The 27,786-nt window shown below is 58.7% G+C and overlaps 6 protein-coding genes across 6 annotated transcripts in view; 1 reads left to right on the plus strand and 5 right to left on the minus strand.

Moving 5' to 3' along the window:
- The window catches only part of LOC138520164 (pneumococcal serine-rich repeat protein-like), a 42,644-nt gene extending 31,932 nt beyond the window's left edge, over positions 1–10,712 (plus strand). Inside the window, exons 3-9 of the mRNA XM_069632645.1 lie at positions 5,383–6,457; positions 6,502–7,740; positions 8,011–8,501; positions 8,669–9,038; positions 9,117–9,607; positions 9,775–10,001; positions 10,051–10,712. Of these exons, the coding sequence (XP_069488746.1) occupies positions 5,383–6,457; positions 6,502–7,740; positions 8,011–8,501; positions 8,669–9,038; positions 9,117–9,607; positions 9,775–10,001; positions 10,051–10,712 (4,555 nt within the window). The remainder of the gene's footprint in view (positions 1–5,382; positions 6,458–6,501; positions 7,741–8,010; positions 8,502–8,668; positions 9,039–9,116; positions 9,608–9,774; positions 10,002–10,050) is intronic.
- Positions 10,713–11,215: 503 nt separating this feature from the next.
- LOC138520165 (ice-structuring glycoprotein-like) lies at positions 11,216–13,781 on the minus strand. The gene is made up of 2 exons (XM_069632646.1): positions 12,785–13,781; positions 11,216–12,633 (listed from the first exon to the last, which is right to left on the minus strand). Exons 1-2 carry the CDS (start codon positions 13,779–13,781, stop codon positions 11,216–11,218), a joined length of 2,415 nt encoding a protein of 804 aa, XP_069488747.1.
- Positions 13,782–14,958: 1,177 nt separating this feature from the next.
- On the minus strand, positions 14,959–16,947 carry LOC138520166 (ice-structuring glycoprotein-like). Its single transcript, XM_069632647.1, has one exon. The coding sequence runs from the start codon at positions 16,945–16,947 to the stop codon at positions 14,959–14,961; it is 1,989 nt and encodes a 662-aa protein (XP_069488748.1).
- A 540-nt stretch (positions 16,948–17,487) lies between these two features.
- On the minus strand, positions 17,488–18,114 carry LOC138520167 (ice-structuring glycoprotein-like). Its single transcript, XM_069632648.1, has one exon. The coding sequence runs from the start codon at positions 18,112–18,114 to the stop codon at positions 17,488–17,490; it is 627 nt and encodes a 208-aa protein (XP_069488749.1).
- Positions 18,115–18,206: 92 nt separating this feature from the next.
- Positions 18,207–20,003, minus strand: LOC138520169 (ice-structuring glycoprotein-like). Its single transcript, XM_069632649.1, has one exon. It carries the CDS (start codon positions 20,001–20,003, stop codon positions 18,207–18,209), a length of 1,797 nt encoding a protein of 598 aa, XP_069488750.1.
- A 674-nt stretch (positions 20,004–20,677) lies between these two features.
- LOC138520170 (ice-structuring glycoprotein-like) lies at positions 20,678–21,208 on the minus strand. Its single transcript, XM_069632650.1, has one exon. It carries the CDS (start codon positions 21,206–21,208, stop codon positions 20,678–20,680), a length of 531 nt encoding a protein of 176 aa, XP_069488751.1.
- Between the last annotated feature and the right edge of the window lie 6,578 nt (positions 21,209–27,786).

Raw genomic sequence — 27,786 nt, forward strand, 5'->3', positions numbered from 1 at the left:
ATCATTAGACCCAGTTCGACATCAAAAATACACCTAACTAGGAGGAAGTCCGAGCCCTACAAAGAGAGGAGCCTTAAGCTCAAAAGTACCTGCACATGCTGGTGCCGATGGACAAATTAGGGTCTCTTCAAGGGTCTCTGACAGTTCAGGAAGGTAGATGAAGCGATGAAGAACGAGTCCCCCACTACTCGAGCAAGGCTTCCACTTGTGGGCAGAGGCAGAGAGAGAGTGCAGGAAGAATCCGCTATTTCGCAACAGCGGTAGAAAGGAAAGGGCTCCTGTGCTAGGGGCCACCGGTTGGGGTATGGACTACTCACCAGTCCCCGACGCAGGCAGACCCAGACTTCTCCAGTTCAGTTCACGTTGCTGGCAGGTTCAGCTGCGATGATCAGGATGTCTCGACACTGTGTAGATTCCGCGGTAGCAGGACGCAGGGAGAGAGGGTGGCCCAGATGCAGCGAACGTGCACAGGTTGTTACCACAGCAGGGCAACACGGCAACCGCGTTTACTCTGGTCCGGGCGCACTCGTCTCACTCCACCTGGGAATGCCAAGTGTATGAAATTCGGTGTGACGGTGCCGTGGACGCAGAGCAAGCAGTAGACCACGTTTCGAGGGCTTCGCCGAAACGGCGGCAATGACAGAGCAAAGCGTCCTGCGTGAGCTGGTCAGCCCACTGGTTGGCCCAGGGATACTTCCGAAGAGGCTTACTTGCAGGGTTTGATGAAGGTGCCGGGAATAGTTGATCCCACTATTCCAATGGGTCGAAGCGCCTTTGCAGACCTTCTAGGACGATCAGATGCAGAGGGGTCTCGCAGGACAACAGCAGTTCAGGGTGCCAAACCTTCAGCGGGTCAACAGCGGTTCCTCGACTCAGCTTCTTGTTGCAGGATACTTGGCACCTTATCCCTTGTTCGGTGTGAACTCAGGAGATCGACATGGTAGTGGTGTTTTCAGCCTCTTCTTATCCAAAGTTCCCTTTGCGCCAAAACAGAGAGGACCCAATGGGAGATCTGCTCACAAACACTCACTCCATACGTGGACCTATCATGGACCAGGGTGGTCCCAGGCATTCCGGACACTCCAGACTCTCTGCCACCCAGGATGTGCATTGGGAACAGACATCCCAGCCCACATCCTGGAGGCACACACAAGGCAAGCAGAAGCCAGCAAAAGCTTTGGGGTTTCACGGGAAAGTGCATGACCAAATAAGGACTGACCCGGGTCGGCTCGACCTGGGGAAGGTGAAGGGGCAAGACGGTCAGAGAACAGGACAAAGAACCTCGTGGCATGGCCATTTTGGGAGCCAGGCCATCTATTCGTGCCAAACGCGGGAAGCGCGGATAACATGGCAAAAAAGGGTTCCAAACACAAGAGAAACGATAGCTGCCACCAGTCCTGTCCGTGACACACTTGCACAGTTCATAATGAGTCCAGCGAGAGGTTGCTAGGGCCTTTGGAATGACTAGAGACCCAAGAGCGCGGTAAAGTAAGTTACAGTGCACTCTTGTTTCATGTTGCACAAAAGTTGCAACATGAAGAAAGGACTAAGGGAAACAAAGTCTCCCTGTACTGACTGTCTTAAGGGCATGTCAGTTTCCCTATAAGAATTGAGCGAAAGCCCAGAGGAGTGCGGCGGAAGGCTGCGCTTCCCTGGCAAAGTCTAGATCGGGTGTTAAACAGCAGCAAAAAGTTTGGGGGTTGCCACATGGAGGGAAAATTACATACAATATGAAATCTTTCCTAACAGCTGTGTCTGAGGGCAAAGGGGATACAGAGGAACTCCGGGTATAGCTGTGTCTGAGGGCAAAGGGGATACAGAGTAACTCCGGGTATAGTTGTGTCTGAGGGCCAAGGGGATACAGGGGAACTCCGGGGACAGCTGTGTCGGAGGGCCAAGGGGATAAAGGGGAACTGCGGGGATAGCTCTGTCTGAGGGCAAAGGGGATACAGAGGAACTCCAGGGATAGCTGTGTCTGAGGGCAAAGGGGATACAAGGGAACACCGGGGATAGCTGTGTCTGAGGGCAAAGGGGATACAGAGGAACTCAGACGATAGCTGTGCCTGAGGGAATAGGGGATACAAAGGAACTCTGGGGATAGCTGTGTCTGAGGGCAAAGGGGATACAGGGGAACTCCGGGTATAGCTGTGTCTGAGGGCCAAGGGGATACAGGGGAACTCCGTCAATAGCTGTGTCTGAGGGCAAAGGGGATACAGGGGAACTCCAGGGATAGCTGTGTCTGAGGGCAAAGGGGATACAGGGGAACTCCGACGATAGCTGTGTCTGAGGGCAAAGGGGATACAGGTGAACTCCGGCAATAGCTGTGTCTGAGGGACAAGGGGATACAGAGGAACTCCGGGTATAGCTGTGTCTGAGGCCAAGGGGATACAGAGGAACTCTGGGGATAGCTGTGTCTGAGGGCAAAGGGAGTACAGGGGAACTGCGACAATAGCTGTGTCTGAGGGCCAAGGGGATACAGGGGAACTCCGACAATAGCTGTGTCTGAAGGCAAAGGGGATACAGGGAAACTGCGACTATAGCTGTGTCTGAGGGAAAATGGATACAAGGGGACTCTGGTAATAGCTGTGTCTGAGGGCCAAGGCCCTGTGGGGGGCCTGAGGCACGGCATTCAAACTACACCTGTTTGGGGGAATAGTCACACAGGGCGGTGCCTCCGGTGCTCTTCAGTGGGTATGTGCGCAGAATCATGTGGGAGTGGCCTAGTATGATACCAACCTTGTCTGTCTTCTCCACCCTCCCCTTATTTGCCCCTCCCTCCAGCACTATCTGAAATGTCGTCAGGCCTAGTATGATAGTCGCTTGTTTTGTTCCTCCCGTCCCTTTCTGCACCCCTCTCCCTCACCTTTTGTTTTTCTCTGACTCTACCAGAAATGTCGTCAGGCCTAGTACTGTAGTCCTCTGTCTGTTTCCATTTCCTTCCCACTCCCCCCTCCCTTCCTTATCTATGTCTTAGCTCTTGCATTATCTGAAATGTCATTAGGCTGAGTACAATAGTTAATTTGTATTTTTTTTTGTATTTTGTTTATTTGTATAGCGCACAAGGCCCAAGGGCAACCGGGCGCATTATTTAGTTACAGGCAGGTTACATAAGACACAATATTTACATTAAAATATACAAAGTATACATGATGCACAGGCGAATGTGTACAGGTTACACAGGCTGTGCAAAATATAGAGTCAAGCTATAATGCAAAGGCGGCCTATGATGCTGATAGGAAAGGCCTTACTGCTCATGGCCTTACCTTGTTCCCTCCCTTGCCTTGAAGCGCTTTGAAACACATTGTGTATAGGCGCTATATAAATAAAGGATCACATCATATCATATGCAAGTGAAGAGCGGCGCAGGGGATGCACACCTCCGGTTTCTGTTGGTCATGAGCGGAAGAGGGTGTGTGGGGGTGGTGGGGGGGTCTTTATGCTGCCCACAGTGCACCTGAATCGGTGGGTAGCGTGAAAGGGGCTGTACCCGTAACCCCTGCTCATGCAGTGCACATGGGCTCGGTGTGATAGTCACATAGGTGCTGAGAGGGGAGGGGCCATGCTCATGAATTGGGGCCCCCACACCCACCCTGCTTCCGCCAGGTGCCAGTGGTTCACGGTGCGTTTATTCTCCCTGCCCGTGAGAAGGAGATGTGGCGAGTGGCGCCCCCCTGCTACAGAGTGGGGGTGACACAGAAAGTACGTCCACCCTTGCACGGCTGCTGTGGCCGCGGCACTGCTGCCCCGGGCTGTGGGGTGGGCTGCTGCGGCCGTGGCACTGCTGCCCCGGGCTGTGGCGTGGGCTGCTGCCCCGGGCTGTGGGGTGGGCTGCTGCGGCCGTGGCACTGCTGCCCCGGGCTGTGGCGTGGGCTGTTGCCCCGGGCTGTGGGGTGGGCTGCTGTGGCCGTGGCACTGCTGCCCCGGGCTGTGGGGTGGGCTGCTGCGGCCGTGGCACTGCTGCCCCGGGCTGTGGCGTGGGCTGTTGCCCCGGGCTGTGGGGTGGGCTGCTGTGGCCGTGGCACTGCTGCCCCGGGCTGTGGGGTGGGCTGCTGCGGCCGTGGCACTGCTGCCCCGGGATGTGGGGTGGGCTGCTGGCCCGGGCTGTGGGGTGGGCTGCTGCCCCGGGCTGTGGGGTGGGCTGCTGCGGCCGTGGCACTGCTGCCCCGGGCTGTGGCGTGGGCTGCTGCCCCGGGCTGTGGGGTGGGCTGCTGCCCCGGGCTGTGGGGTGGGCTGCTGCGGCCGTGGCACTGCTGCCCCGGGCTGTGGGGTGGGCTGCTGCCCCGGGCTGTGGGGTGGGCTGCTGCCCCGGGCTGTGGGGTGGGCTGCTGTGGCCGTGGCACTGCGCCTGCTCCCATTGCGCCTGAATGAGGGATGGTCTGGAAGTCGCAGCCGGCCCGCCTACCTCTCTAGCGGAAAGGAAACCTGTAAGACCTGCTCTTTAACCTTTGAAAGCAGACATATTGCATAATCACATTTTACAAGTAATGAAATCATTTAAAATAATCCCGCTATCAAAGTTAAAAAGGTGTTAAAACACTTCCTCAGATTGCCATAAAACAGAAGTGTCAACGATCTCGCAATCAAGCGTTTTCTTCCAATAGAGAGCAGGAGAAAGGGACTGTTTGGGGGTCTGCGCCAAAACATACTGGCGCCTAAGGGTCCCCGCGCTCTGTTGGCCTCATTGAAAGGTGACCTGCGCCAGAACGTCCGGCGCCAAATGGGTCGCGCCTAAACGTCATGTCGACTCTGCTATAGCTTGGAAGACGCTGCCACCTAGTGGAGAAGCAGTTCAACAGCACGCAGAAAGCACCGCGAATCAGGGCCCCGGAAGTGTGTGCTCGTCATTTCCTGTCTGTGCCCAGCCCAGCATACTCTAAGCACAGTATGATCAAGTCCACCGCCACGTGCCCCTTTCCCACATCAGCCAAGACATGGCAGCCTTTCTCAGCGCAACACTGCACCCCAGGCCGAGTAGCAGTCCTCCTCCCTCCCGGTGGCAACACGAGGGGCCGCTCTCAGGGGCGGAGACCTGAGAAGGAAAGTGCATAAAGAGGGATGGGGAAGTGTGCGCATGAAAAGTCAGACAAACCACGGTAAAACTGAGACCTTGCTCTGCGATCAAACCTTCGAACGGAGGCCTTGCTCTGCGATCAAACCTTCGACCCGGGTAAAACTGAGACCCTGGTCTGCGATCAAACCTTTGTCTCTAAAACCCCCCTCCGAACCCCCCCACTGTCAAGTGGTGGGTGAAGCCTGGGAGCATTAATTGAGGACACTTTTGCATTTTGCAAGCAGCAAACCATCACCAGTGCCTTGTATTCCCCAAGCACATCCCATCCAGAAAGAACAGCTGCCATGAAAAGCACTCCCTGCTCTGGACAGGACTCAGAACTGCCAAAGATCCAAGCTTTGGAAGCAGGAAGCACACAGACCACGCCGTCTCTATGGGGTCAGCCTGCAACTCCTTCCTCCAGCCTGCAGCAGCATTCACCAGCGCAGTGGCAGCGACATTCACCAGCGCAGTGGCAGCGGCATTCACCAGTGCAGTGTCAGCGGCATTCACCAGCGCAGTGGCAGCAGCATTCACCAGTGCAGTCGCAGCAACATTCACCAGCGCAGTGGCAGCGGCATTCACCAGCGCAGTGACAGCAGCATTCACCAGCACAGTGGCAGCAGCATTTACCAGTGCAGTGGCAGCAGCATTCACCAGCGCAGTGACAGCAGCATTCACCAGCACAGTGGCAGCAGCATTTACCAGTGCAGTGGCAGCAGCATTTACCAGTGCAGTGGCAGCAGCATTCACCAGTGCAGTGGCAGCGGCATTCACCAATGCAGTGGCAGCAGCATTCACCAATGCAGTGGCAGCGACATTCACCAGCGCAGTGGCAGCGGCATTCACCAGCCCAGTGGAAGCGGCATTCACCAGCGCAGTCGCAGCGACATTCACCAGTGCAGTGGCAGCGGCACTCACCAATGCAGTGGCAGCAGCATTCACCAGCGCAGTGGCAGCAGCATTCACCAGTGCAGTGGCAGCAGCATTCATCAGCGTAGTGGCAGCGACATTCACCAGTGCAGTGGCAGCGGCATTCACCAGTGCAGTGGCAGCAGCATTCACCAATGCCGTGGCAGCGGCATTCACCAATGCAGTGGCAGCGGCATTCACCAGCGCAGTGGCAGTGGCATTCACCAGTGCAGTGACAGCGGCTTTCACCAGCGCAGTGGCAGCGGCATTCTCCAGCACAGTGGCAGCAGCATTCACCAGTGCAGCGGCAGCGGCATTCACCAGCGCAGTGACAGCAGCATTCACCAGCACAGTGGCAGCAGCATTTACCAGTGCAGTGGCAGCAGCATTCACCAGCGCAGTGGCAGCGGATTCACTAGCGCAGTGGCAGCAGCATTCACCGGCGCAGTGGCAGCAACATTCACCAGCGCAGTGGCAGCAGCATTCACCAGCGCAGTGGCAGCGGCATTCACCAATGCAGTGGCAGTGGCATTCACCAGTGCAGTGGCAGCGGCATTCACCAGCGCAGTGGCAGCAGCATTCACCAGCGCAGTGGAAGCAGCACTCACCAGCGCAGTTGCAGCGACATTCACCAGTGCAGTGGCAGCGGCATTCACCAGTGCAGTGGCAGCAGCATTCACCAATGCAGTGGCAGCGGCATTCACCAATGCAGTGGCAGCGGCATTCACCAGCGCAGTGGCAGCGGCATTCTCCAGCGCAGTGGCAGCAGCATTCACCAGTGCAGTGGCAGCGGCATTCACCAATGCAGTGACAGCGGCATTCACCAGCGCAGTGGCAGTGGCATTCACCAGCGCAGTGGCAGCAGCATTCACCAATGCAGTGGAAGCGGCATTCACCAATGCAGTGGCAGCGGCATTCACCAGCGCAGTGGCAGCGGCATTCACCAATGCAGTGGCAGTGGCATTCACCAATGCAGTGGCAGCGGCATTCACCAGCGCAGGGGCAGCAGCATTCACCAGTGCAGTGGAAGCAGCAGTCATCAGCGCAGTGGCAGTGGCACTCACCAGCGCAGTGGCAGTGGCATTCACCAGCGCAGTGGCAGCGACATTCACCAGCGCAGTGGCAGCGGCATTCACCAGTGCAGTGACAGCGGCATTCACCAGCGCAGTGGCAACGGCATTCTCCAGCGCAGTGGCAGCAGCATTCACCAGTGCAGTGGCAGCGGCATTCACCAGCGCAGTGGCAGCGGCATTCACCAGCGCAGTGGCAGCGGCATTCACCAGTGCAGTGACAGCGGCATTCACCAGCGCAGTGGCAACGGCATTCTCCAGCGCAGTGGCAGCAGCATTCACCAGTGCAGTGGCAGCGGCATTCACCAGCGCAGTGGCAGCGGCATTCACCAGCGCAGTCGCAGCGACATTCACCAGCGCAGTGGCAGCGGCATTCACCAGCGCAGTGGCAGCGGCATTCACCAGCGCAGTGACAGCAGCATTCACCAGCGCAGTGGCAGCGGATTCAACAGCGCAGTGGCAGCAGCATTCACCGGCGCAGTGGCAGCAACATTCAACAGCGCAGTGGCAGCGGCATTCACCAGAGCAGTGGCAGGAGCATTCACCAGCGCAGTGGAAGCAGCATTCATCAGCGTAGTGGCAGCGACATTCACCAGCGCAGTGGCAGCGGTATTAACCAGCGCAGTGGCAGCGGCATTCACCAGCGCAGTGGCATTCACCAGCGCAGTGGCAGCGGCATTCACCAGCGCAGTGGCAGCGGATTTAGCAGTACAGTAGCAGCAGAATTCATCAGCGCAGTGGCAGCGGCATTCACCAGTGCAGTGACAGCGGCATTCACCAGTGCAGTGGCAGCGGCATTCACCAGCGCAGTGGCAGCAGCATTCACGAGCGCAGTGGCAGCGGCATTCATCAGCACAGTGGCAGCGGTATTCACCAGCGCAGTGGCAGCGGCATTCACCAGCACAGTGGCAGTAGCATTCACCAGCGCAGTGGCAGCGGCATTCACCAGCGCAGTGACAGCAGCATTCACCAGCACAGTGGCAGCAGCATTTACCAGTGCAGTGGCAGCAGCATTCACCAGAGCAGTGGCAGCAGATTCACCAGCGCAGTGGAAGCAGCATTCATCAGCGTAGTGGCAGCGACATTCACGAGTGCAGTGGCAGCGGTATTCACCAGCGCAGTGGCAGCGGCATTCACCAGTGCAGTGGCATTCACCAGCGCAGTGGCAGCGGCATTCACCAGCGCAGTGGCAGCAGATTTAGCAGTACAGTAGCAGCAGAATTCATCAGCACAGTGGCAGCGGCATTCACCAGCGCAGTGGCAGCGGCATTCACCAGCGCAGTCGCAGCGGCATTCACCAGCGCAGTGGCAGTGGCATTCACCAGCGCAGTGGCAGCGGCATTCACCAGCGCAGTGACAGCAGCATTCACCAGCACAGTGGCAGCAGCATTTACCAATGCAGTGGCAGCAGCATTCACCAGCGCAGTGGCAGCAGATTCACCAGCGCAGTGGAAGCAGCATTCATCAGCGTAGTGGCAGCGACATTCACCAGTGCAGTGGCAGCGGTATTCACCAGCGCAGTGGCAGCGGCATTCACCAGTGCAGTGACATTCACCAGCGCAGTGGCGGGCCGGCATTCACCAGCGCAGTGGCAGCAGATTTAGCAGTACAGTAGCAGCAGAATTCATCAGCACAGTGGCAGCGGCATTCACCAGCGCAGTGGCAGCGGCATTCACCAGCGCAGTGGCAGCGGCATTCACCAGCGCAGTCACAGCGACATTCACCAGCGCAGTGGCAGCGGCATTCACCAGCGCAGTGGCAGCGGCATTCACCAGCGCAGTGACAGCAGCATTCACCAGCGCAGTGGCATTCACCAGCGCAGTGGCAGCGGCATTCACCAGCGCAGTGGCAGCGGATTTAGCAGTACAGTAGCAGCAGAATTCATCAGCGCAGTGGCAGCGGCATTTACCAGTGCAGTGGCAGCAGCATTCACCAGCGCAGTGGCAGCAGATTCACCAGCGCAGTGGCAGCAGCATTCACCAGCGCAGTGGCAGCAACATTCACCAGTGCAGTGGAAGTGGAATTCACCAGCGCAGTGGCAGCGGCATTCACCAGCGCAGTGACAGCAGCATTCACCAGCACAGTGGCAGCAGCATTTACCAGTGCAGTGGCAGCAGCATTCACCAGAGCAGTGGCAGCAGATTCACCAGCGCAGTGGAAGCAGCATTCATCAGCGTAGTGGCAGCGACATTCACGAGTGCAGTGGCAGCGGTATTCACCAGCGCAGTGGCAGCGGCATTCACCAGTGCAGTGGCATTCACCAGCGCAGTGGCAGCGGCATTCACCAGCGCAGTGGCAGCAGATTTAGCAGTACAGTAGCAGCAGAATTCATCAGCACAGTGGCAGCGGCATTCACCAGCGCAGTGGCAGCGGCATTCACCAGCGCAGTCGCAGCGGCATTCACCAGCGCAGTGGCAGTGGCATTCACCAGCGCAGTGGCAGCGGCATTCACCAGCGCAGTGACAGCAGCATTCACCAGCACAGTGGCAGCAGCATTTACCAATGCAGTGGCAGCAGCATTCACCAGCGCAGTGGCAGCAGATTCACCAGCGCAGTGGAAGCAGCATTCATCAGCGTAGTGGCAGCGACATTCACCAGTGCAGTGGCAGCGGTATTCACCAGCGCAGTGGCAGCGGCATTCACCAGTGCAGTGACATTCACCAGCGCAGTGGCGGGCCGGCATTCACCAGCGCAGTGGCAGCAGATTTAGCAGTACAGTAGCAGCAGAATTCATCAGCACAGTGGCAGCGGCATTCACCAGCGCAGTGGCAGCGGCATTCACCAGCGCAGTGGCAGCGGCATTCACCAGCGCAGTCACAGCGACATTCACCAGCGCAGTGGCAGCGGCATTCACCAGCGCAGTGGCAGCGGCATTCACCAGCGCAGTGACAGCAGCATTCACCAGCGCAGTGGCATTCACCAGCGCAGTGGCAGCGGCATTCACCAGCGCAGTGGCAGCGGATTTAGCAGTACAGTAGCAGCAGAATTCATCAGCGCAGTGGCAGCGGCATTTACCAGTGCAGTGGCAGCAGCATTCACCAGCGCAGTGGCAGCAGATTCACCAGCGCAGTGGCAGCAGCATTCACCAGCGCAGTGGCAGCAACATTCACCAGTGCAGTGGAAGTGGAATTCACCAGAGCAGTGGCAGGAGCATTCACCAGCGCAGTGGAAGCAGCATTCATCAGCGTAGTGGCAGCGACATTCACCAGCGCAGTGGCAGCGGTATTCACCAGCGCAGTGGCAGCGGCATACACCAGCGCAGTGGAATTCACCAGCGCAGTGGCAGCGGCATTCACCAGCGCAGCGGCAGCGGATTTAGCAGTACAGTAGCAGCAGAATTCATCAGCGCAGTGGCAGCGGCATTCACCAGTGCAGTGGCAGCGGCATTCACCAGCGCAGTGGCAGCAGCATTCACGAGCCCAGTGGCAGCAGCATTCACCAGCGCAGTGGAATTTACCAGCGCAGTGGCAGCAGCATTCACCAGCACAGTGACAGCGGCATTCATTAGCGCAGTGTCAGCAGCATTCACCAGCACAGTGGCAGCAGCATTCACCAGTGCAGTGGCAGGAGAATTCACCAGCACAGTGGCAGCAGCATTTACCAGTGCAGTGGCAGCAGCATTCACCAGCGCAGTGGCAGCAGATTCACCAGCGCAGTGGAAGCAGCATTCATCAGCGTAGTGGCAGCGACATTCACCAGTGCAGTGGCAGCGGTATTCACCAGCGCAGTGGCAGCGGCATTCACCAGTGCAGTGGCATTCACCAGCGCAGTGGAAGCAGCATTCACCAGCGCAGTGGCACCAGATTTAGCAGTACAGTAGCAGCAGAATTCATCAGCACAGTGGCAGCGGCATTCACCAGCGCAGTGGCAGCGGCATTCACCAGCGCAGTCGCAGCGGCATTCACCAGCGCAGTGACAGCAGCATTCACCAGCACAGTGGCAGCAGCATTTACCAGTGCAGTGGCAGCAGCATTCACCAGCGCAGTGGCAGCAACATTCACCAGTGCAGTGGAAGTGGAATTCACCAGAGCAGTGGCAGGAGCATTCACCAGCGCAGTGGAAGCAGCATTCATCAGCGTAGTGGCAGCGACATTCACCAGCGCAGTGGCAGCGGTATTCACCAGCGCAGTGGCAGCGGCATTCACCAGCGCAGTGGCATTCACCAGCGCAGTGGCAGCGGCATTCACCAGCGCAGCGGCAGCGGATTTAGCAGTACAGTAGCAGCAGAATTCATCAGCGCAGTGGCAGCGGTATTCACCAGCGCAGTGGCAGCGGTATTCACCAGCGCAGTGGCAGCGGCATTCACCAGCGCAGTGGCATTCACCAGCGCAGTGGCAGCAGCATTCACGAGCCCAGTGGCAGCAGCATTCACCAGCGCAGTGGAATTTACCAGCGCAGTGGCAGCAGCATTCACCAATGCAGTGACAGCAGCATTCACCAGCGCAGTAGCAGCAGCATTCACCATCGCAGTGGAAACGGCATTCACCAATGCAGTGACAGCAGCATTCACCAGTGCAGTGGAAGCAGCATTCACCAGTGCAGTGGAAGCAGCATTCACCAGTGCAGTGGCAGTGGCATTCACCAGCGCAGTGGCAGCGGCATTCACCAGCGCAGTGGCAGCAGCATTCACTAATGCAGTGGCAGCGGCATTCACCAACGCAGTGACAGCAGCATTCACCAGCGCAGTAGCAGCAGCATTCACCAGCGCAGTGGAAGCAGCATGCACCAGCGCAGTGACAGCAGCATTCATCAGTACAGTAGCAGCTGCATTCACCAACGCAGTGGCAATAGCATTCACCATCGCAGTGGAAACGGCATTCACCAATGCAGTGGCAGCGGCATTCACCAATGCAGTGACAGCAGCATTCACCAGCGCAGTGGAAGCAGCATTCACCAGTGCAGTGGCAGTGGCATTCACCAGCGCAGTGGCAGCGGCATTCACCAGCGCAGTGGCAGCAGCATTCACTAATGCAGTGGCAGCGGCATTCACCAACGCAGTGACAGCAGCATTCACCAGCGCAGTAGCAGCAGCATTCACCAGCGCAGTGGAAGCAGCATGCACCAGCGCAGTGACAGCAGCATTCATCAGTACAGTAGCAGCTGCATTCACCAACGCAGTGGCAATAGCATTCACCATCGCAGTGGAAACGGCATTCACCAATGCAGTGGCAGCGGCATTCACCAATGCAGTGACAGCAGCATTCACCAGCGCAGTGGAAGCAGCATTCACCAGCGCAGTGGAAGCAGCATTCACCAGTGCAGTGGCAGCGACATTCACCAGTGCAGTGGAAGCAGCATTCACCAGCGCAGCGGCATTCACCAGCACAGTGGCAGCGGCATTCAACAGTGCAGTGGCAGTGGCATTCACCAGCGCAGTGGCAGCGGCTTTCACCAGCACAGTGGCAGCAGCATTCACCAGCGCAGTGTCAGCAGCATGCACCAGCGCAGTGGCAGCAGCATTCACCAGTGCAGTAGCAGCTGCATTCTCCAACGCAGTGGCAGCAGCATTCACCAGCGCAGTAGCAGCGGCATTCACCAGTGCAGTGGCAGCGGCATTCAACAGTGCAGTGGCAGTGGCATTCACCAGCGCAGTGGCAGCGGCTTTCACCAGCACAGTGGCAGCAGCATTCACCAATGCAGTGACAGCAGCATTCACCAGCGCAGTGGAAGCAGCATTCACCAGCGCAGTGGCAGCAGCATTCACCAGTGCAGTGTCAGCGGCATTCACCAGTGCAGTGGCAGCAGCACTCACCAGTGGAAGCGGCATTCACCAGCGCAGTGGCAGCGGCACTCACCAGTGCAGTGGCAGGAGTACTCACCAGCACAGTGGCAGGAGCACTCACCAGCGCAGTGGCAGCAGCACTCACCAGCGCAGTGGAAGGAGCACTCACCAGCGCAGTGGCAGGAGCACTCACCAGCACAGTGGCAGGAGCACTCACCAGTGCAGTGGCAGGAGCACTCACCAGCACAGTGCCAGGAGCACTCACCAGTGTAGTGGCAGTGGCACTCACCAGTGCAGTGGCAGGAGCATTCATCAGCGCAGTGCCAGCGGCATTCACCAGCGCAGTGGCAGCAGCATTCACCAGCGCAGTAGCAGCAGCATTCACCAGCGCAGTGGAAGCAGCATGCACCAGCGCAGTGACAGCAGCATTCATCAGTACAGTAGCAGCTGCATTCACCAACGCAGTGGCAATAGCATTCACCATCGCAGTGGAAACGGCATTCACCAATGCAGTGGCAGCGGCATTCACCAATGCAGTGACAGCAGCATTCACCAGCGCAGTGGAAGCAGCATTCACCAGCGCAGTGGAAGCAGCATTCACCAGTGCAGTGGCAGCGACATTCACCAGTGCAGTGGAAGCAGCATTCACCAGCGCAGCGGCATTCACCAGCACAGTGGCAGCGGCATTCAACAGTGCAGTGGCAGTGGCATTCACCAGCGCAGTGGCAGCGGCTTTCACCAGCACAGTGGCAGCAGCATTCACCAGCGCAGTGTCAGCAGCATGCACCAGCGCAGTGGCAGCAGCATTCACCAGTGCAGTAGCAGCTGCATTCTCCAACGCAGTGGCAGCAGCATTCACCAGCGCAGTAGCAGCGGCATTCACCAGTGCAGTGGCAGCAGCATTCACCAGTGCAGTGGCAGCGGCATTCGCCAGCGCATTGTCAGCAGCATTCACCAGCGCAGTGGCAGCGGCATTTACCAGTGCAGTGGCAGCGGCATTCACCAGTGCAGTGGCAGCAGCATTCATCAGCGCAGTGGCAGCGGCATTCACCAGCGCAGTGGAAGCGGCATTTCAGTGCAGTGGCAGCAGCATTCACCAGTGGCAGCGGCATTCACCAGCACACTGGCAGCAGCATTCACCGGTGCAGTGGCAGCAGATTTCATCAGCACAGTGGCAGCGGCATTCACCAGTGCCGCCTCACCAACGCAGTGGCAGCAGCATTCACCAGCGCAGTGGCAGCGGCATTCACCAGCGCAGTGGCAACAGCATTCACCAGCGCAGTAATAGCAGCATTCACCAGCACAGTGGCAGCTGCATTCACCAGCGCAGTGGCAGCGGCATTCACCAGTGCAGTGGCAGCGGCATTCACCAGCCCAGTGGCATTCACCAGCGCAGTGCCAGCGGCATTCACCAGTGCAGTGACAGCGGCATTCACCAGCGCAGTGGCAGCAGCATTCACCAGTGCAGTGTCAGCGGCATTCACCAGTGCAGTGGCAGCAGCACTCACCAGTGGAAGCGGCATTCACCAACGCAGTGGCAGTGGCATTCACCAGCGCAGTGCCAGCAGCACTCACCAGTGGCAGTGGCATTCACCAGCGCAGTGCCAGCGGCATTCACCAGCGCAGTGGCAGCGGCACTCACCAGTGGCAGCGGCATTCACCAGCGCAGTGCCAGCGGCATTCACCAGCGCAGTGGAAGCGTCATTCACCAGCGCAGTGGCAGCAGCATTCACCAGCGCAGTGGCAGCAGCATTCACCAGTAGCAGCGGCATTCACCAGCGCAGTGCCAGCGGCATTCACCAGCGCAGTGGCAGCGACATTCAACAGCGCAGTGGCAGGAGCACTCAACAGTGCAGTGCCAGCGGCATTCACCAGCGCAGTGGCAGCGGCATTCATCAGCGCAGTGGCAGCGGCACTCACCAGCGCAGTGCCAGTGGCATTCACCAGCGCAGTGGCAGCGGCACTCACCAGTGCAGTGGCAGGAGTACTCACCAGCACAGTGGCAGGAGCACTCACCAGCGCAGTGGCAGCAGCACTCACCAGCGCAGTGGCAGGAGCACTCACCAGCGCAGTGCCAGTGGCATTCACCAGCGCAGTGGCAGCGGCACTCACCAGTGCAGTGGCAGGAGTACTCACCAGCACAGTGGCAGGAGCACTCACCAGCGCAGTGGCAGCAGCACTCACCAGCGCAGTGGCAGCGGCATTCACCAGCGCAGCGGCAGCGGATTTAGCAGTACAGTAGCAGCAGAATTCATCAGCGCAGTGGCAGCGGCATTCACCAGTGCAGTGGCAGCAGCATTCACCAGCGCAGTGGCAGCAGCATTCACGAGCCCAGTGGCAGCAGCATTCACCAGCGCAGTGGAATTTACCAGCGCAGTGGCAGCAGCATTCACCAGCACAGTGGCAGCGGCATTCATTAGCGCAGTGTCAGCAGCATTCACCAGCACAGTGGCAGCAGCATTCACCAGTGCAGTGGCAGGAGAATTCATCAGCACAGTGGAAACAGCATTCACCAGTGCAGTGGCAGCGGCATTCACCAGCGCAGTTGCAGCAGCATTCACCAACACAGTGGCAGCAGAATTCATCAGCGCAGTGGCAGGAGCATTCACATAGGCAGTGGAAGCGGCATGCACCAGTGCAGTGGCAGCAGCATTCACCAACGCAGTAACAGCAGCATTAATTAGCGCAGTGGAAGCAGCATTCACCAGCGCAGTGGCAGCGGCATTCACCAGTGCAGTGGCAGCGGCATTCACCAAAGCAGTGGCAGCAGCATTCACCAGCACAGTGGCAGCGGCATTCAACAGTGCAGTGGCAGCGGCATTCACCAGAGCAGTGGCAAGAGCATTCACCAGCGCAGTAGAAGCAGCATTCACCAGCGCAGTGGCAGCAGCATTCAACAGTGCAGTGGCAGCGGCATTCACCAGCGCAGTGGCAGCAGCATTCACTAATGCAGTGGCAGCGGCATTCACCAATGCAGTGACAGCAGCATTCGCCAGCGCAGTAGCAGCAGCATTCACCAGCGCAGTGGAAGCAGCATGCACCAGCGCAGTGACAGCAGCATTCACCAGTACAGTAGCAGCTGCATTCACCAATGCAGTGGCAATAGCATTCACCATCGCAGTGGAAACGGCATTCACCAATGCAGTGACAGCGGCATTCACCAATGCAGTGACAGCAGCATTCACCAGTGCAGTGGAAGCAGCATTCACCAGCGCAGTGGAAGCAGCATTCACCAGTGCAGTGGCAGCGGCATTCACCAGCGCAGTGGCAGCGGCATTCACCAGCGCAGTGGCAGCAGCATTCACTAATGCAGTGGCAGCGGCATTCACCAACGCAGTGACAGCAGCATTCACCAGTACAGTAGCAGCTGCATTCACCAATGCAGTGGCAATAGCATTCACCATCGCAGTGGAAACGGCATTCACCAATGCAGTGACAGCGGCATTCACCAATGCAGTGACAGCAGCATTCACCAGTGCAGTGGAAGCAGCATTCACCAGCGCAGTGGAAGCAGCATTCACCAGTGCAGTGGCAGCGGCATTCACCAGCGCAGTGGCAGCGGCATTCACCAGCGCAGTGGCAGCAGCATTCACTAATGCAGTGGCAGCGGCATTCACCAACGCAGTGACAGCAGCATTCACCAGCGCAGTAGCAGCAGCATTCACCAGCGCAGTGGAAGCAGCATGCACCAGCGCAGTGACAGCAGCATTCACCAGTACAGTAGCAGCTGCATTCACCAACGCAGTGGCAATAGCATTCACCATCGCAGTGGAAACGGCATTCACCAGCGCAGTGGAAGCAGCATTCACCAGCACAGTGGAAGCAGCATTCACCAGTGCAGTGGCAGTGGCATTCACCAGCGCAGTGGCAGCGGCTTTCACCAGCACAGTGGCAGCAGCATTCACCAGCGCAGTGTCAGCAGCATGCACCAGCGCAGTGGCAGCAGCATTCACCAGTGCAGTAGCAGCTGCATTCTCCAACGCAGTGGCAGCAGCATTCACCAGCGCAGTAGCAGCGGCATTCACCAGCGCAGTGGCAGCAGCATTCACCAGTGCAGTGGCAGCGGCATTCGCCAGCGCATTGGCAGCAGCATTCACCAGCGCAGTGGAAGCGGCATTCACCAGCACAGTGGCTGCGGCATTTACCAGTGCAGTGGCAGCGGCATTCACCAGTGCAGTGGCAGCGGCATTCATCAGCGCAGTGGCAGCGGCATTCACCAGCGCAGTGGAAGCGGCATTTCAGTGCAGTGGCAGCAGCATTCACCAGTGGCAGCGGCATTCACCAGCACACTGGCAGCAGCATTCACCAGTGCAGTGGCAGCAGATTTCATCAGCGCAGTGGCAGCGGCATTCACCAGTGCCGCCTCACCAACGCAGTGGCAGCAGCATTCACCAGCGCAGTGGCAGCGGCATTCACCAGCGCAGTGGCAACAGCATTCACCAGCGCAGTAATAGCAGCATTCACCAGCACAGTGGCAGCTGCATTCACCAGCGCAGTGGCAGCGGCATTCACCAGTGCAGTGGCAGCGGCATTCACCAGCCTAGTGGCATTCACCAGCGCAGTGCCAGCGGCATTCACCAGTGCAGTGACAGCGGCATTCACCAGCGCAGTGGCAGCAGCATTCACCAGTGCAGTGTCAGCGGCATTCACCAGTGCAGTGGCAGCAGCACTCACCAGTGGCAGCGGCATTCACCAGCGCAGTGCCAGCGGCATTCACCAGCGCAGTGGAAGCGTCATTCACCAGCGCAGTGGCAGCAGCATTCACCAGCGCAGTGGCAGCAGCATTCACCAGTGGCAGCGGCATTCACCAGCGCAGTGCCAGCGGCATTCACCAGCGCAGTGGCAGCGACATTCAACAGCGCAGTGGCAGGAGCACTCAACAGTGCAGTGCCAGCGGCATTCACCAGCGCAGTGGCAGCGGCATTCATCAGCGCAGTGGCAGCGGCACTCACCAGCGCAGTGCCAGTGGCATTCACCAGCGCAGTGGCAGCGGCACTCACCAGTGCAGTGGCAGGAGTACTCACCAGCGCAGTGGCAGGAGCACTCACCAGCGCAGTGGAAGCAGCACTCACCAGCGCAGTGGAAGGAGCACTCACCAGCGCAGTGGCAGGAGCACTCACCAGCACAGTGGCAGGAGCACTCACCAGTGCAGTGCCAGTGGCACTCACCAGTGCAGTGGCAGGAGCACTCACCAGCACAGTGCCAGGAGCACTCACCAGTGTAGTGGCAGTGGCACTCACCAGTGCAGTGGCAGGAGCATTCATCAGCGCAGTGCCAGCGGCATTCACCAGCGCAGTGGCAGCGGCACTCACCAGTGCAGTGGCAGGAGCACTCACCAGCGCAGTGGAAGCAGCATTCATCAGCGTAGTGGCAGCGACATTCACCAGCGCAGTGGCAGCGGTATTCTCCAGCGCAGTGGCAGCGGCATTTACCAGCGCAGTGGCAGCGGCATTCACCAGCGCAGCTGCAGCGGATTTAGCAGTACAGTAGCAGCAGAATTCATCAGCGCAGTGGCAGCGGCATTCACCAGTGCAGTGGCAGCAGCATTCACCAGCGCAGTGGCAGCAGCATTCACGAGCCCAGTGGCAGCAGCATTCACCAGCGCAGTGGAATTTACCAGCGCAGTGGCAGCAGCATTCACCAGCACAGTGGCAGCGGCATTCATTAGCGCAGTGTCAGCAGCATTCACCAGCACAGTGGCAGCAGCATTCACCAGTGCAGTGGCAGGAGAATTCATCAGCACAGTGGAAACAGCATTCACCAGTGCAGTGGCAGCGGCATTCACCAGCGCAGTTGCAGCAGCATTCACCAACACAGTGGCAGCAGAATTCATCAGCGCAGTGGCAGGAGCATTCACATAGGCAGTGGAAGCGGCATGCACCAGTGCAGTGGCAGCAGCATTCACCAACGCAGTAACAGCAGCATTAATTAGCGCAGTGGAAGCAGCATTCACCAGCGCAGTGGCAGCGGCATTCACCAGTGCAGTGGCAGCGGCATTCACCAAAGCAGTGGCAGCAGCATTCACCAGCACAGTGGCAGCGGCATTCAACAGTGCAGTGGCAGCGGCATTCACCAGAGCAGTGGCAAGAGCATTCACCAGCGCAGTAGAAGCAGCATTCACCAGCGCAGTGGCAGCAGCATTCAACAGTGCAGTGGCAGCGGCATTCACCAGCGCAGTGGCAGCAGCATTCACTAATGCAGTGGCAGCGGCATTCACCAATGCAGTGACAGCAGCATTCACCAGCGCAGTAGCAGCAGCATTCACCAGCGCAGTGGAAGCAGCATGCACCAGCGCAGTGACAGCAGCATTCACCAGTACAGTAGCAGCTGCATTCACCAACGCAGTGGCAATAGCATTCACCATCGCAGTGGAAACGGCATTCACCAATGCAGTGACAGCGGCATTCACCAATGCAGTGACAGCAGCATTCACCAGTGCAGTGGAAGCAGCATTCACCAGCGCAGTGGAAGCAGCATTCACCAGTGCAGTGGCAGCGGCATTCACCAGCGCAGTGGCAGCGGCATTCACCAGCGCAGTGGCAGCAGCATTCACTAATGCAGTGGCAGCGGCATTCACCAACGCAGTGGAAGCAGCATGCACCAGCGCAGTGACAGCAGCATTCACCAGTACAGTAGCAGCTGCATTCACCAACGCAGTGGCAATAGCATTCACCATCGCAGTGGAAACGGCATTCACCAATGCAGTGGCAGCGGCATTCACCAGCGCAGTGGAAGCAGCATTCACCAGCGCAGTGGAAGCAGCATTCACCAGTGCAGTGGCAGCGACATTCACCAGTGCAGTGGCAGCGACATTCACCAGTGCAGTGGCAGCAGCATTCACCAGCGCAGTGGCAGCGGCATTCACCAGCACAGTGGCAGCAGCATTCAACAGTGCAGTGGCAGTGGCATTCACCAGCGCAGTGGCAGCGGCTTTCACCAGCACAGTGGCAGCAGCATTCACCAGCGCAGTGTCAGCAGCATGCACCAGCGCAGTGGCAGCAGCATTCACCAGTGCAGTAGCAGCTGCATTCTCCAACGCAGTGGCAGCAGCATTCACCAGCGCAGTAGCAGCGGCATTCACCAGCGCAGTGGCAGCAGCATTCACCAGTGCAGTGGCAGCGGCATTCGCCAGCGCATTGGCAGCAGCATTCACCAGCGCAGTGGAAGCGGCATTCACCAGCACAGTGGCTGCGGCATTTACCAGTGCAGTGGCAGCGGCATTCACCAGTGCAGTGGCAGCGGCATTCATCAGCGCAGTGGCAGCGGCATTCACCAGCGCAGTGGAAGCGGCATTTCAGTGCAGTGGCAGCAGCATTCACCAGTGGCAGCGGCATTCACCAGCACACTGGCAGCAGCATTCACCAGTGCAGTGGCAGCAGATTTCATCAGCGCAGTGGCAGCGGCATTCACCAGTGCCGCCTCACCAACGCAGTGGCAGCAGCATTCACCAGCGCAGTGGCAGCGGCATTCACCAGCGCAGTGGCAACAGCATTCACCAGCGCAGTAATAGCAGCATTCACCAGCACAGTGGCAGCTGCATTCACCAGCGCAGTGGCAGCGGCATTCACCAGTGCAGTGGCAGCGGCATTCACCAGCCCAGTGGCATTCACCAGCGCAGTGCCAGCGGCATTCACCAGTGCAGTGACAGCGGCATTCACCAGCGCAGTGGCAGCAGCATTCACCAGTGCAGTGTCAGCGGCATTCACCAGTGCAGTGGCAGCAGCACTCACCAGTGGCAGCGGCATTCACCAACGCAGTGGCAGTGGCATTCACCAGCGCAGTGCCAGCAGCACTCACCAGTGGCAGTGGCATTCACCAGCGCAGTGCCAGCGGCATTCACCAGCGCAGTGGCAGCGGCACTCACCAGTGGCAGTGGCATTCACCAGCGCAGTGCCAGCGGCATTCACCAGCGCAGTGGAAGCGTCATTCACCAGCGCAGTGGCAGCAGCATTCACCAGCGCAGTGGCAGCAGCATTCACCAGTGGCAGCGGCATTCACCAGCGCAGTGCCAACGGCATTCACCAGCGCAGTGGCAGCGACATTCAACAGCGCAGTGGCAGGAGCACTCAACAGTGCAGTGCCAGCGGCATTCACCAGCGCAGTGGCAGCGGCATTCATCAGCGCAGTGGCAGCGGCACTCACCAGCGCAGTGCCAGTGGAATTCACCAGCGCAGTGGCAGCGGCACTCACCAGCGCAGTGGCAGGAGTACTCACCAGCGCAGTGGCAGGAGCACTCACCAGCGCAGTGGCAGCAGCACTCACCAGCGCAGTGGAAGGAGCACTCACCAGCGCAGTGGCAGGAGCACTCACCAGCACAGTGGCAGGAGCACTCACCAGTGCAGTGGCAGTGGCACTCACCAGTGCAGTGGCAGGAGCACTCACCAGCACAGTGCCAGGAGCACTCACCAGTGTAGTGGCAGTGGCACTCACCAGTGCAGTGGCAGGAGCATTCATCAGCGCAGTGCCAGCGGCATTCACCAGCGCAGTGGCAGCGGCACTCACCAGCGCAGTGGCAGGAGCACTCACCAGCGCAGTGGCAGGAGCACTCACCAGTGCAGTGGCAGCGGCATTCACCAGCACAGTGGCAGCGGCATTCACCAGCCCATTGGCAGCGGCACTCACCAGCGCAGTGGCAGCGGCACTCACCAGCGCAGCGGAAGGAGCACTCACCAGCGCAGCGGCAGGAGCACTCACCAGCGCAGTGGGAGGAGCACTCACCAGCGCAGTGGCAGTGGCACTCACCAGCGCAGTGGCAGGAGCACTCACCAGTGCCAGCGGCACTCACCAGCGCATCATTGTAGGGTGGGATTACGGGTGATCTGCGACCCCGGCATATGTAGGCTATGCTGTGCCTACAGTTATGGCACTTGCTTGTGTGGCAAGTGCGCCTCTAGTGGTTGCCCCGCACCCTTTGAGGGGACGGGATGGGGACCGATCCCTCGCACACTGAACTATGCATCGCAGGGGTGAATCCTCCTTTGACCCCACTGGCCCTGAAGATGACAACATACACAACCAAAGTCCTGGGAAGCGGTCAGCCCCATCCTGCCCTGCCCTGATATGCTTTCAGCAGGAGGGAGACTTTTGGAAGCTAGCACCCCGTTTCTTGGTTGGTACATTGGGCCTCACAGACACGGCCCCTCTCTCTTTTGTACATATTTTGCTCCGCAGGTGAATACAGGGATTAAATACCACAAGAAATTCCCCTCTGGAACGTTGAGAGCGCGCTAAAGGGAGAAGGCGTACTTCTCTATACACCCCGCAGACCTGGGGATTGCACCCCCTGACAGGGCTAGACCTGCATACCTGGGGATAGCACCCCCTGACAGGGCCAGGGTGTGCTTCTCTTTATCCCCCGCAGACCTGGGGATAGCACCCCCTGACAGGGTGTCATGCCTGCGCCATGGGCGCATACATTGGCGATCAATATGGACAAATTGTTATTCATTTATCTACAGAAAACTCTTGGATCAACCGCTATTCACTATTTGGACTTTATTTCCCATTTGCAAGACTTTGGTTCTTTTTTATTTTTCCCAGAAAACTACACTTACCGTATGCACTTGGCTATAACCATCTATTCCTGGCTATTCCTATTTTTCTTCATCAGAACTACAATTCCCAGAAGCCCTAGGGATTTGCTCTGCTTCCACCAGCTCAGGAACAGAGAGGGAGGTGGCCGATTGTCTGCAGGTGTGCTGAGCCAGGTGCAACCAATTAGCCTGCCTCTGTGCTGGGCTGGGCAGTATAAAGGCTGCTGCCTGCGAGAGCTCACTCTCTTGCATTGAGAGTCCTTCCGGCACCTTTTTGCTTCGAGCTACAAACTTTGTATGCTGCTTCCACCTGTTTTTTGTTCCAGTATCCTGACAGGCTCCTGCCTTGCAGCCTGCTACACCCTGCCGCCTTCCAGCCTCCGCCCTTGCCCTGCCGGGCTCTACACATTGCAGCCGATCACGCTCTGCTGCCTTCCAGCCTCCGCCCTTGCCCTGCCGGGCTCTCTACATTGCAGCCGATCACGCTCTGCTGCCTTCCAGCCTCCGCCCTTGCCCTACCGGGCTCTCCACATTGCAGCCGATCACGCTCTGCTGCCTTCCAGCCTCCGCCCTTGCCCTGCCGGGCTCTCCACATTGCAGCCGATCACGCTCTGCTGCCTTCCAGCCTCCGCCCTTGCCCTGCCGGGCTCTCTACATTGCAGCTGATCACGCTCTGCTGCTTTCCAGCCTCAGCCCTTGTCCTCTGGGCTCCCTGCTCTGCAGCCTGCCTCACTCCGGCTGCCTACAGCCCTTGTCCTCTGGGCTCCCTGCTCTGCAGCCTGCCTCACTCCGGCTGCCTACAGCTCTTGTCCTCTGGGCTTCCTACTTTGCAGCTTATCACGCTCCGCTGCCTACTACCTACCTTTTTCCGCTGGGTTCTCGGCCTAGCAGCCCTCTACAGTCCTTTGCAACCTTCTACGGTCAGCGGCCCTGCCCCTCAGGGCTCACTCCTTGCTGCCCGGCCCTTCTGGGTTCCTTGCCGTGCAGCTTGCTTTACTCTGCTGCCCTAAGCCCTTTCCCTCTGGGCTCTCTATCTTACAGCCCTGCTCCTGTGGGCTTGCTCATTGCTTTCCTGCTCCTCTGAGCTCTCAACCTTGTTCCTTACTGTCCTCTGCTATCCAATCCTGTTACACGACTTTCCCTTCATTTCCTTCTGCTAGTTTGCTATCAACCACCTTTTCCTGGATTTGTCTGTAAGTATCTTCTCTTGTACTGTTTGTAGACCCTTTTGTACAGAGCTTGTCTGTTGGTTCCCATCAGTCAACCTCTGCCCCTTCCCTTGTCTCGTTTCTACATTACAGACACCCATAGCTGCTGTTCCAAGCCATGAGCAAACAGCGTGGGCCTCTGTTATAGCAAACTGTGCAGAAGGCTAGAGTATTTCCTAAGGTTCGTGGAATACTCTTTTCCTATATCTGCATACACCCCAAGACGGAATTCATTCTGTACCTTTGTCATTGCTACTCTTGCCTACTCTTCGTTCTCTTTCATTTCTGCTGTGTGTGTACTTATCTGTCCACTTTATTTTGGCACAACCACCCAAACCCTTTCTGGGTGTCCTGTGCCACTCATAATAGAGTGCCATCCCTGACACAGGGCTCGACCTGCATTCCTGGGGATAGCACCCCCTGACAGGGCTAGGGTGTGCTTCTCTTTATCCCCCGCAGACCTGGGGATAGCACCCCCTGACAGGGCTCGACCTGCATACCTGAGGATAGCACCCCCTGACAGGGCTAGCTAGACCTGCAGACCTGGGGATAGCACCCCCTGACAGGGCTAGGGTGTGCTTCTCTTTATCCCCCGCAGACCTGGGGATAGCACCCCCTGACAGGGCTCGACCTGCATACCTGGGGATAGCACCCCCTGACAGGGCTAGCTAGACCTGCAGACCTGGGGATAGCACCCCCTGACAGGGGTACAGCGTGCTTCTCTTTACACCCCGCAGACCTGGGGATAGCACCCCCTGACAGGGCTAGCTAGACCTGCAGACCTGGGGATAGCACCCCCTGACAGGGATCGACCTGCATACCTGGGCATAGCACCCCCTGACAGGGCTAGGGTGTGCTTCTCTTTATCCTCCGCAGACCTGGGGATAGCACCCCCTGACAGGGGTAGGGCGTGCGTCTCTTTACACCCCGCAGACCTGGGGATAACACCCCCTGACAGGGGTAGGGTGTGCTTCTCTTTACACCCCGCAGACCTGGGGATAGCACCCCCTGACAGGGGTAGGGTGTGCTTCTCTTTACACCCCCGCAGACCTGGGGATAGCACCCCCTGACAGGGCTCGACCTGCGTACCTGGAGATAGCACCCCCTGACAGGACTCGACCTGCTTACCTGGGGATAGCACCCCCTGACAGGGCCAGGGTGTCCTTCTCTTTACACCCCGCAGACCTGGGGATAGCACCCCCTGACAGGGGTAGGGTGTGCTTCTCTTTACCCTGCAGACCTGGGGATAGCACCCCCTGACAGGGGTAGGGTGTGCTTCTCTTTACACCCCGCAGATCTGGGGTAGCACCCCCTGACAGGGCCAGGGTGTGATTCTCTTTATCCCCCGCAGACCTGGGTATAGCACCCCCTGACAGGGCTCAACCTGCATACCTGGGCATAGCACCCCCTGACAGGGCTAGGGTGTGCTTCTCTTTATCCTCCACAGACCTGGGGATAGCACCCCCTGACCGGGGTAGGGTGTGCTTCTCTTTACATCCCCACAGACCTGAGGATAGCACCCCCTGACAGGGCTCAACCTGCATACCTGGGGATAGCACCCCCTGACAGGGCTCGACCTCCATACCTGGGGATAGCACTCCCTGACAGGGCTAGCTAATCCTGCAGACCTGGGAATAGCACCCCCTGACAGGGGTAGGGCGTGCGTCTCTTTACACCCCGCAGACCTGGGGATAGCACCCCCTGACAGGGTTAGGGTGTGCTTCTCTTTACACCCCCGCAGACCTGGGGATAGCACCCCCTGACAGGGCTCGACCTGCATACCTGGGGATAGCACTCCCTGACAGGGCCAGGGTCTGCTTCTCTTTACACCTCCGCAGACCTGAGGATAGCACCCCCTGAAAGGGCTCGACCTGCATACCTGGGGATAGCACCCCCTGACAGGGGTAGGGTGTGCTTCTCTTTACACCCCGCAGACCTGGGGATAGCACCCCCTGACAGGGGTAGGGCGTGCTTCTCTTTACACCCCGCAGACCTGGGGATAGCACCCCCTGACAGGGGTAGGGCGTGCTTCTCTTTACACCCTGCAGACCTGGGGATAGCACCCCCTGACAGGGATAGGGTGTGCTTCTCTTTACACCTCCGCAGACCTGGGGATAGCACCCCCTGACAGGGCTCGACCTACATACCTGGGGATAGCACCCCCTGACAGGGATCGATCTCCATACCTGGGGATAGCACTCCCTGACAGGGCCAGGGTGTGCTTCCCTTTACACCCCGCAGACCTGGGGATAGCACCCCCTGACAGGGGTAGGGTGTGCTTCTCTTTACACCCCGCAGACCTGGTGATAGCACCCCCTGACAGGGCTAGACCTGCAGACCTGGGGATAGCACCCCCTGACAGGGCTCTACCTGCATACCTGGGGATAGCACCCCCTGACAGGGCTCGACCTGCGTACCTGGAGATAGCACCCCCTGACAGGACTCGACCTGCTTACCTGGGGATAGAACCCCCTGACAGGGCCAGGGTGTCCTTCTCTTTACACCCCGCAGACCTGGGGATAGCACCCCCTGACAGGGGTAGGGTGTGCTTCTCTTTACACCCCGCAGATCTGGGGTAGCACCCCCTGACAGGGCCAGGGTGTGATTCTCTTTATCCCCCGCAGACCTGGGGATAGCACCCCCTGACAGGGCTCAACCTGCATACCTGGGCATAGCACCCCCTGACAGGGCTAGGGTGTGCTTCTCTTTATCCTCCACAGACCTGGGGATAGCACCCCCTGACCGGGGTAGGGTGTGCTTCTCTTTACATCCCCACAGACCTGAGGATAGCACCCCCTGACAGGGCTCAACCTGCATACCTGGGGATAGCACCCCCTGACAGGGCTCGACCTCCATACCTGGGGATAGCACTCCCTGACAGGGCTAGCTAATCCTGCAGACCTGGGAATAGCACCCCCTGACAGGGGTAGGGCGTGCGTCTCTTTACACCCCCCAGACCTGGGGATAGCACCCCCTGACAGGGGTAGGGTGTGCTTCTCTTTACACCCCGCAGACCTGGGGATAGCACCCCCTGACAGGGTTAGGGTGTGCTTCTCTTTACACCCCCGCAGACCTGGGGATAGCACCCCCTGACAGGGCTCGACCTGCATACCTGGGGATAGCACTCCCTGACAGGGCCAGGGTCTGCTTCTCTTTACACCTCCGCAGACCTGAGGATAGCACCCCCTGAAAGGGCTCGACCTGCATACCTGGGGATAGCACCCCCTGACAGGGGTAGGGTGTGCTTCTCTTTACACCCCGCAGACCTGGGGATAGCACCCCCTGACAGGGGTAGGGCGTGCTTCTCTTTACACCCCGCAGACCTGGGGATAGCACCCCCTGACAGGGGTAGGGCGTGCTTCTCTTTACACCCTGCAGACCTGGGGATAGCACCCCCTGACAGGGATAGGGTGTGCTTCTCTTTACACCTCCGCAGACCTGGGGATAGCACCCCCTGACAGGGCTCGACCTACATACCTGGGGATAGCACCCCCTGACAGGGATCGATCTCCATACCTGGGGATAGCACTCCCTGACAGGGCCAGGGTGTGCTTCCCTTTACACCCCGCAGACCTGGGGATAGCACCCCCTGACAGGGGTAGGGTGTGCTTCTCTTTACACCCCGCAGACCTGGTGATAGCACCCCCTGACAGGGCTAGACCTGCAGACCTGGGGATAGCACCCCCTGACAGGGCTCTACCTGCATACCTGGGGATAGCACTCCCTGACAGGGGTAGACCTGGAGACCTAGTGATAGCACCCCCTCCTGACAAGGGTAGACCTCCAGACCTGGGGATAGCACCCCCTGACAGGGCTAGACCTACAGACCTGGTGATAGCATCCCCTGACAAGGCTAGACCTGCAGACCTGGGGATAGCAACCCCTGACAGGGGTAGACCTGCAGTCCTGGGAATAGCACCCCCTGACAGGGCTAGACCTGCAGACCTGGGGATAGCACCCCCTGACAGGGGTAGACCTGCAGTCCTGGGTATAGCACCCCCTGACAGGGGTAGATCTGCAGACCTGGGGATAACACCCCCTGACAGGGGTAGACCTGCAGTCCTGGGGATAGCACCCCCTCCTGACAAGGCTAGACCTCCAGTCCTGGGGATAGCACCCCCTGACAGGGCCAGGGTGTGCTTCTCTTTACACCCCGCAGACCTGGTGATAGCACCCCCTGACAGGGCTAGACCTGCAGACCTGGGGATAGCACCCCCTGACAGGGGTAGACCTGGAGACCTAGTGATAGCACCCCCTCCTGACAAGGCTAGACCTCCAGACCTGGGGATTG

Source organism: Ambystoma mexicanum, chromosome 13 (assembly GCF_040938575.1).
Source record: "Ambystoma mexicanum isolate Mex_15411 chromosome 13, UKY_AmexF1_1, whole genome shotgun sequence".
NCBI classification, from domain to species: Eukaryota; Metazoa; Chordata; class Amphibia; order Caudata; family Ambystomatidae; genus Ambystoma; species Ambystoma mexicanum.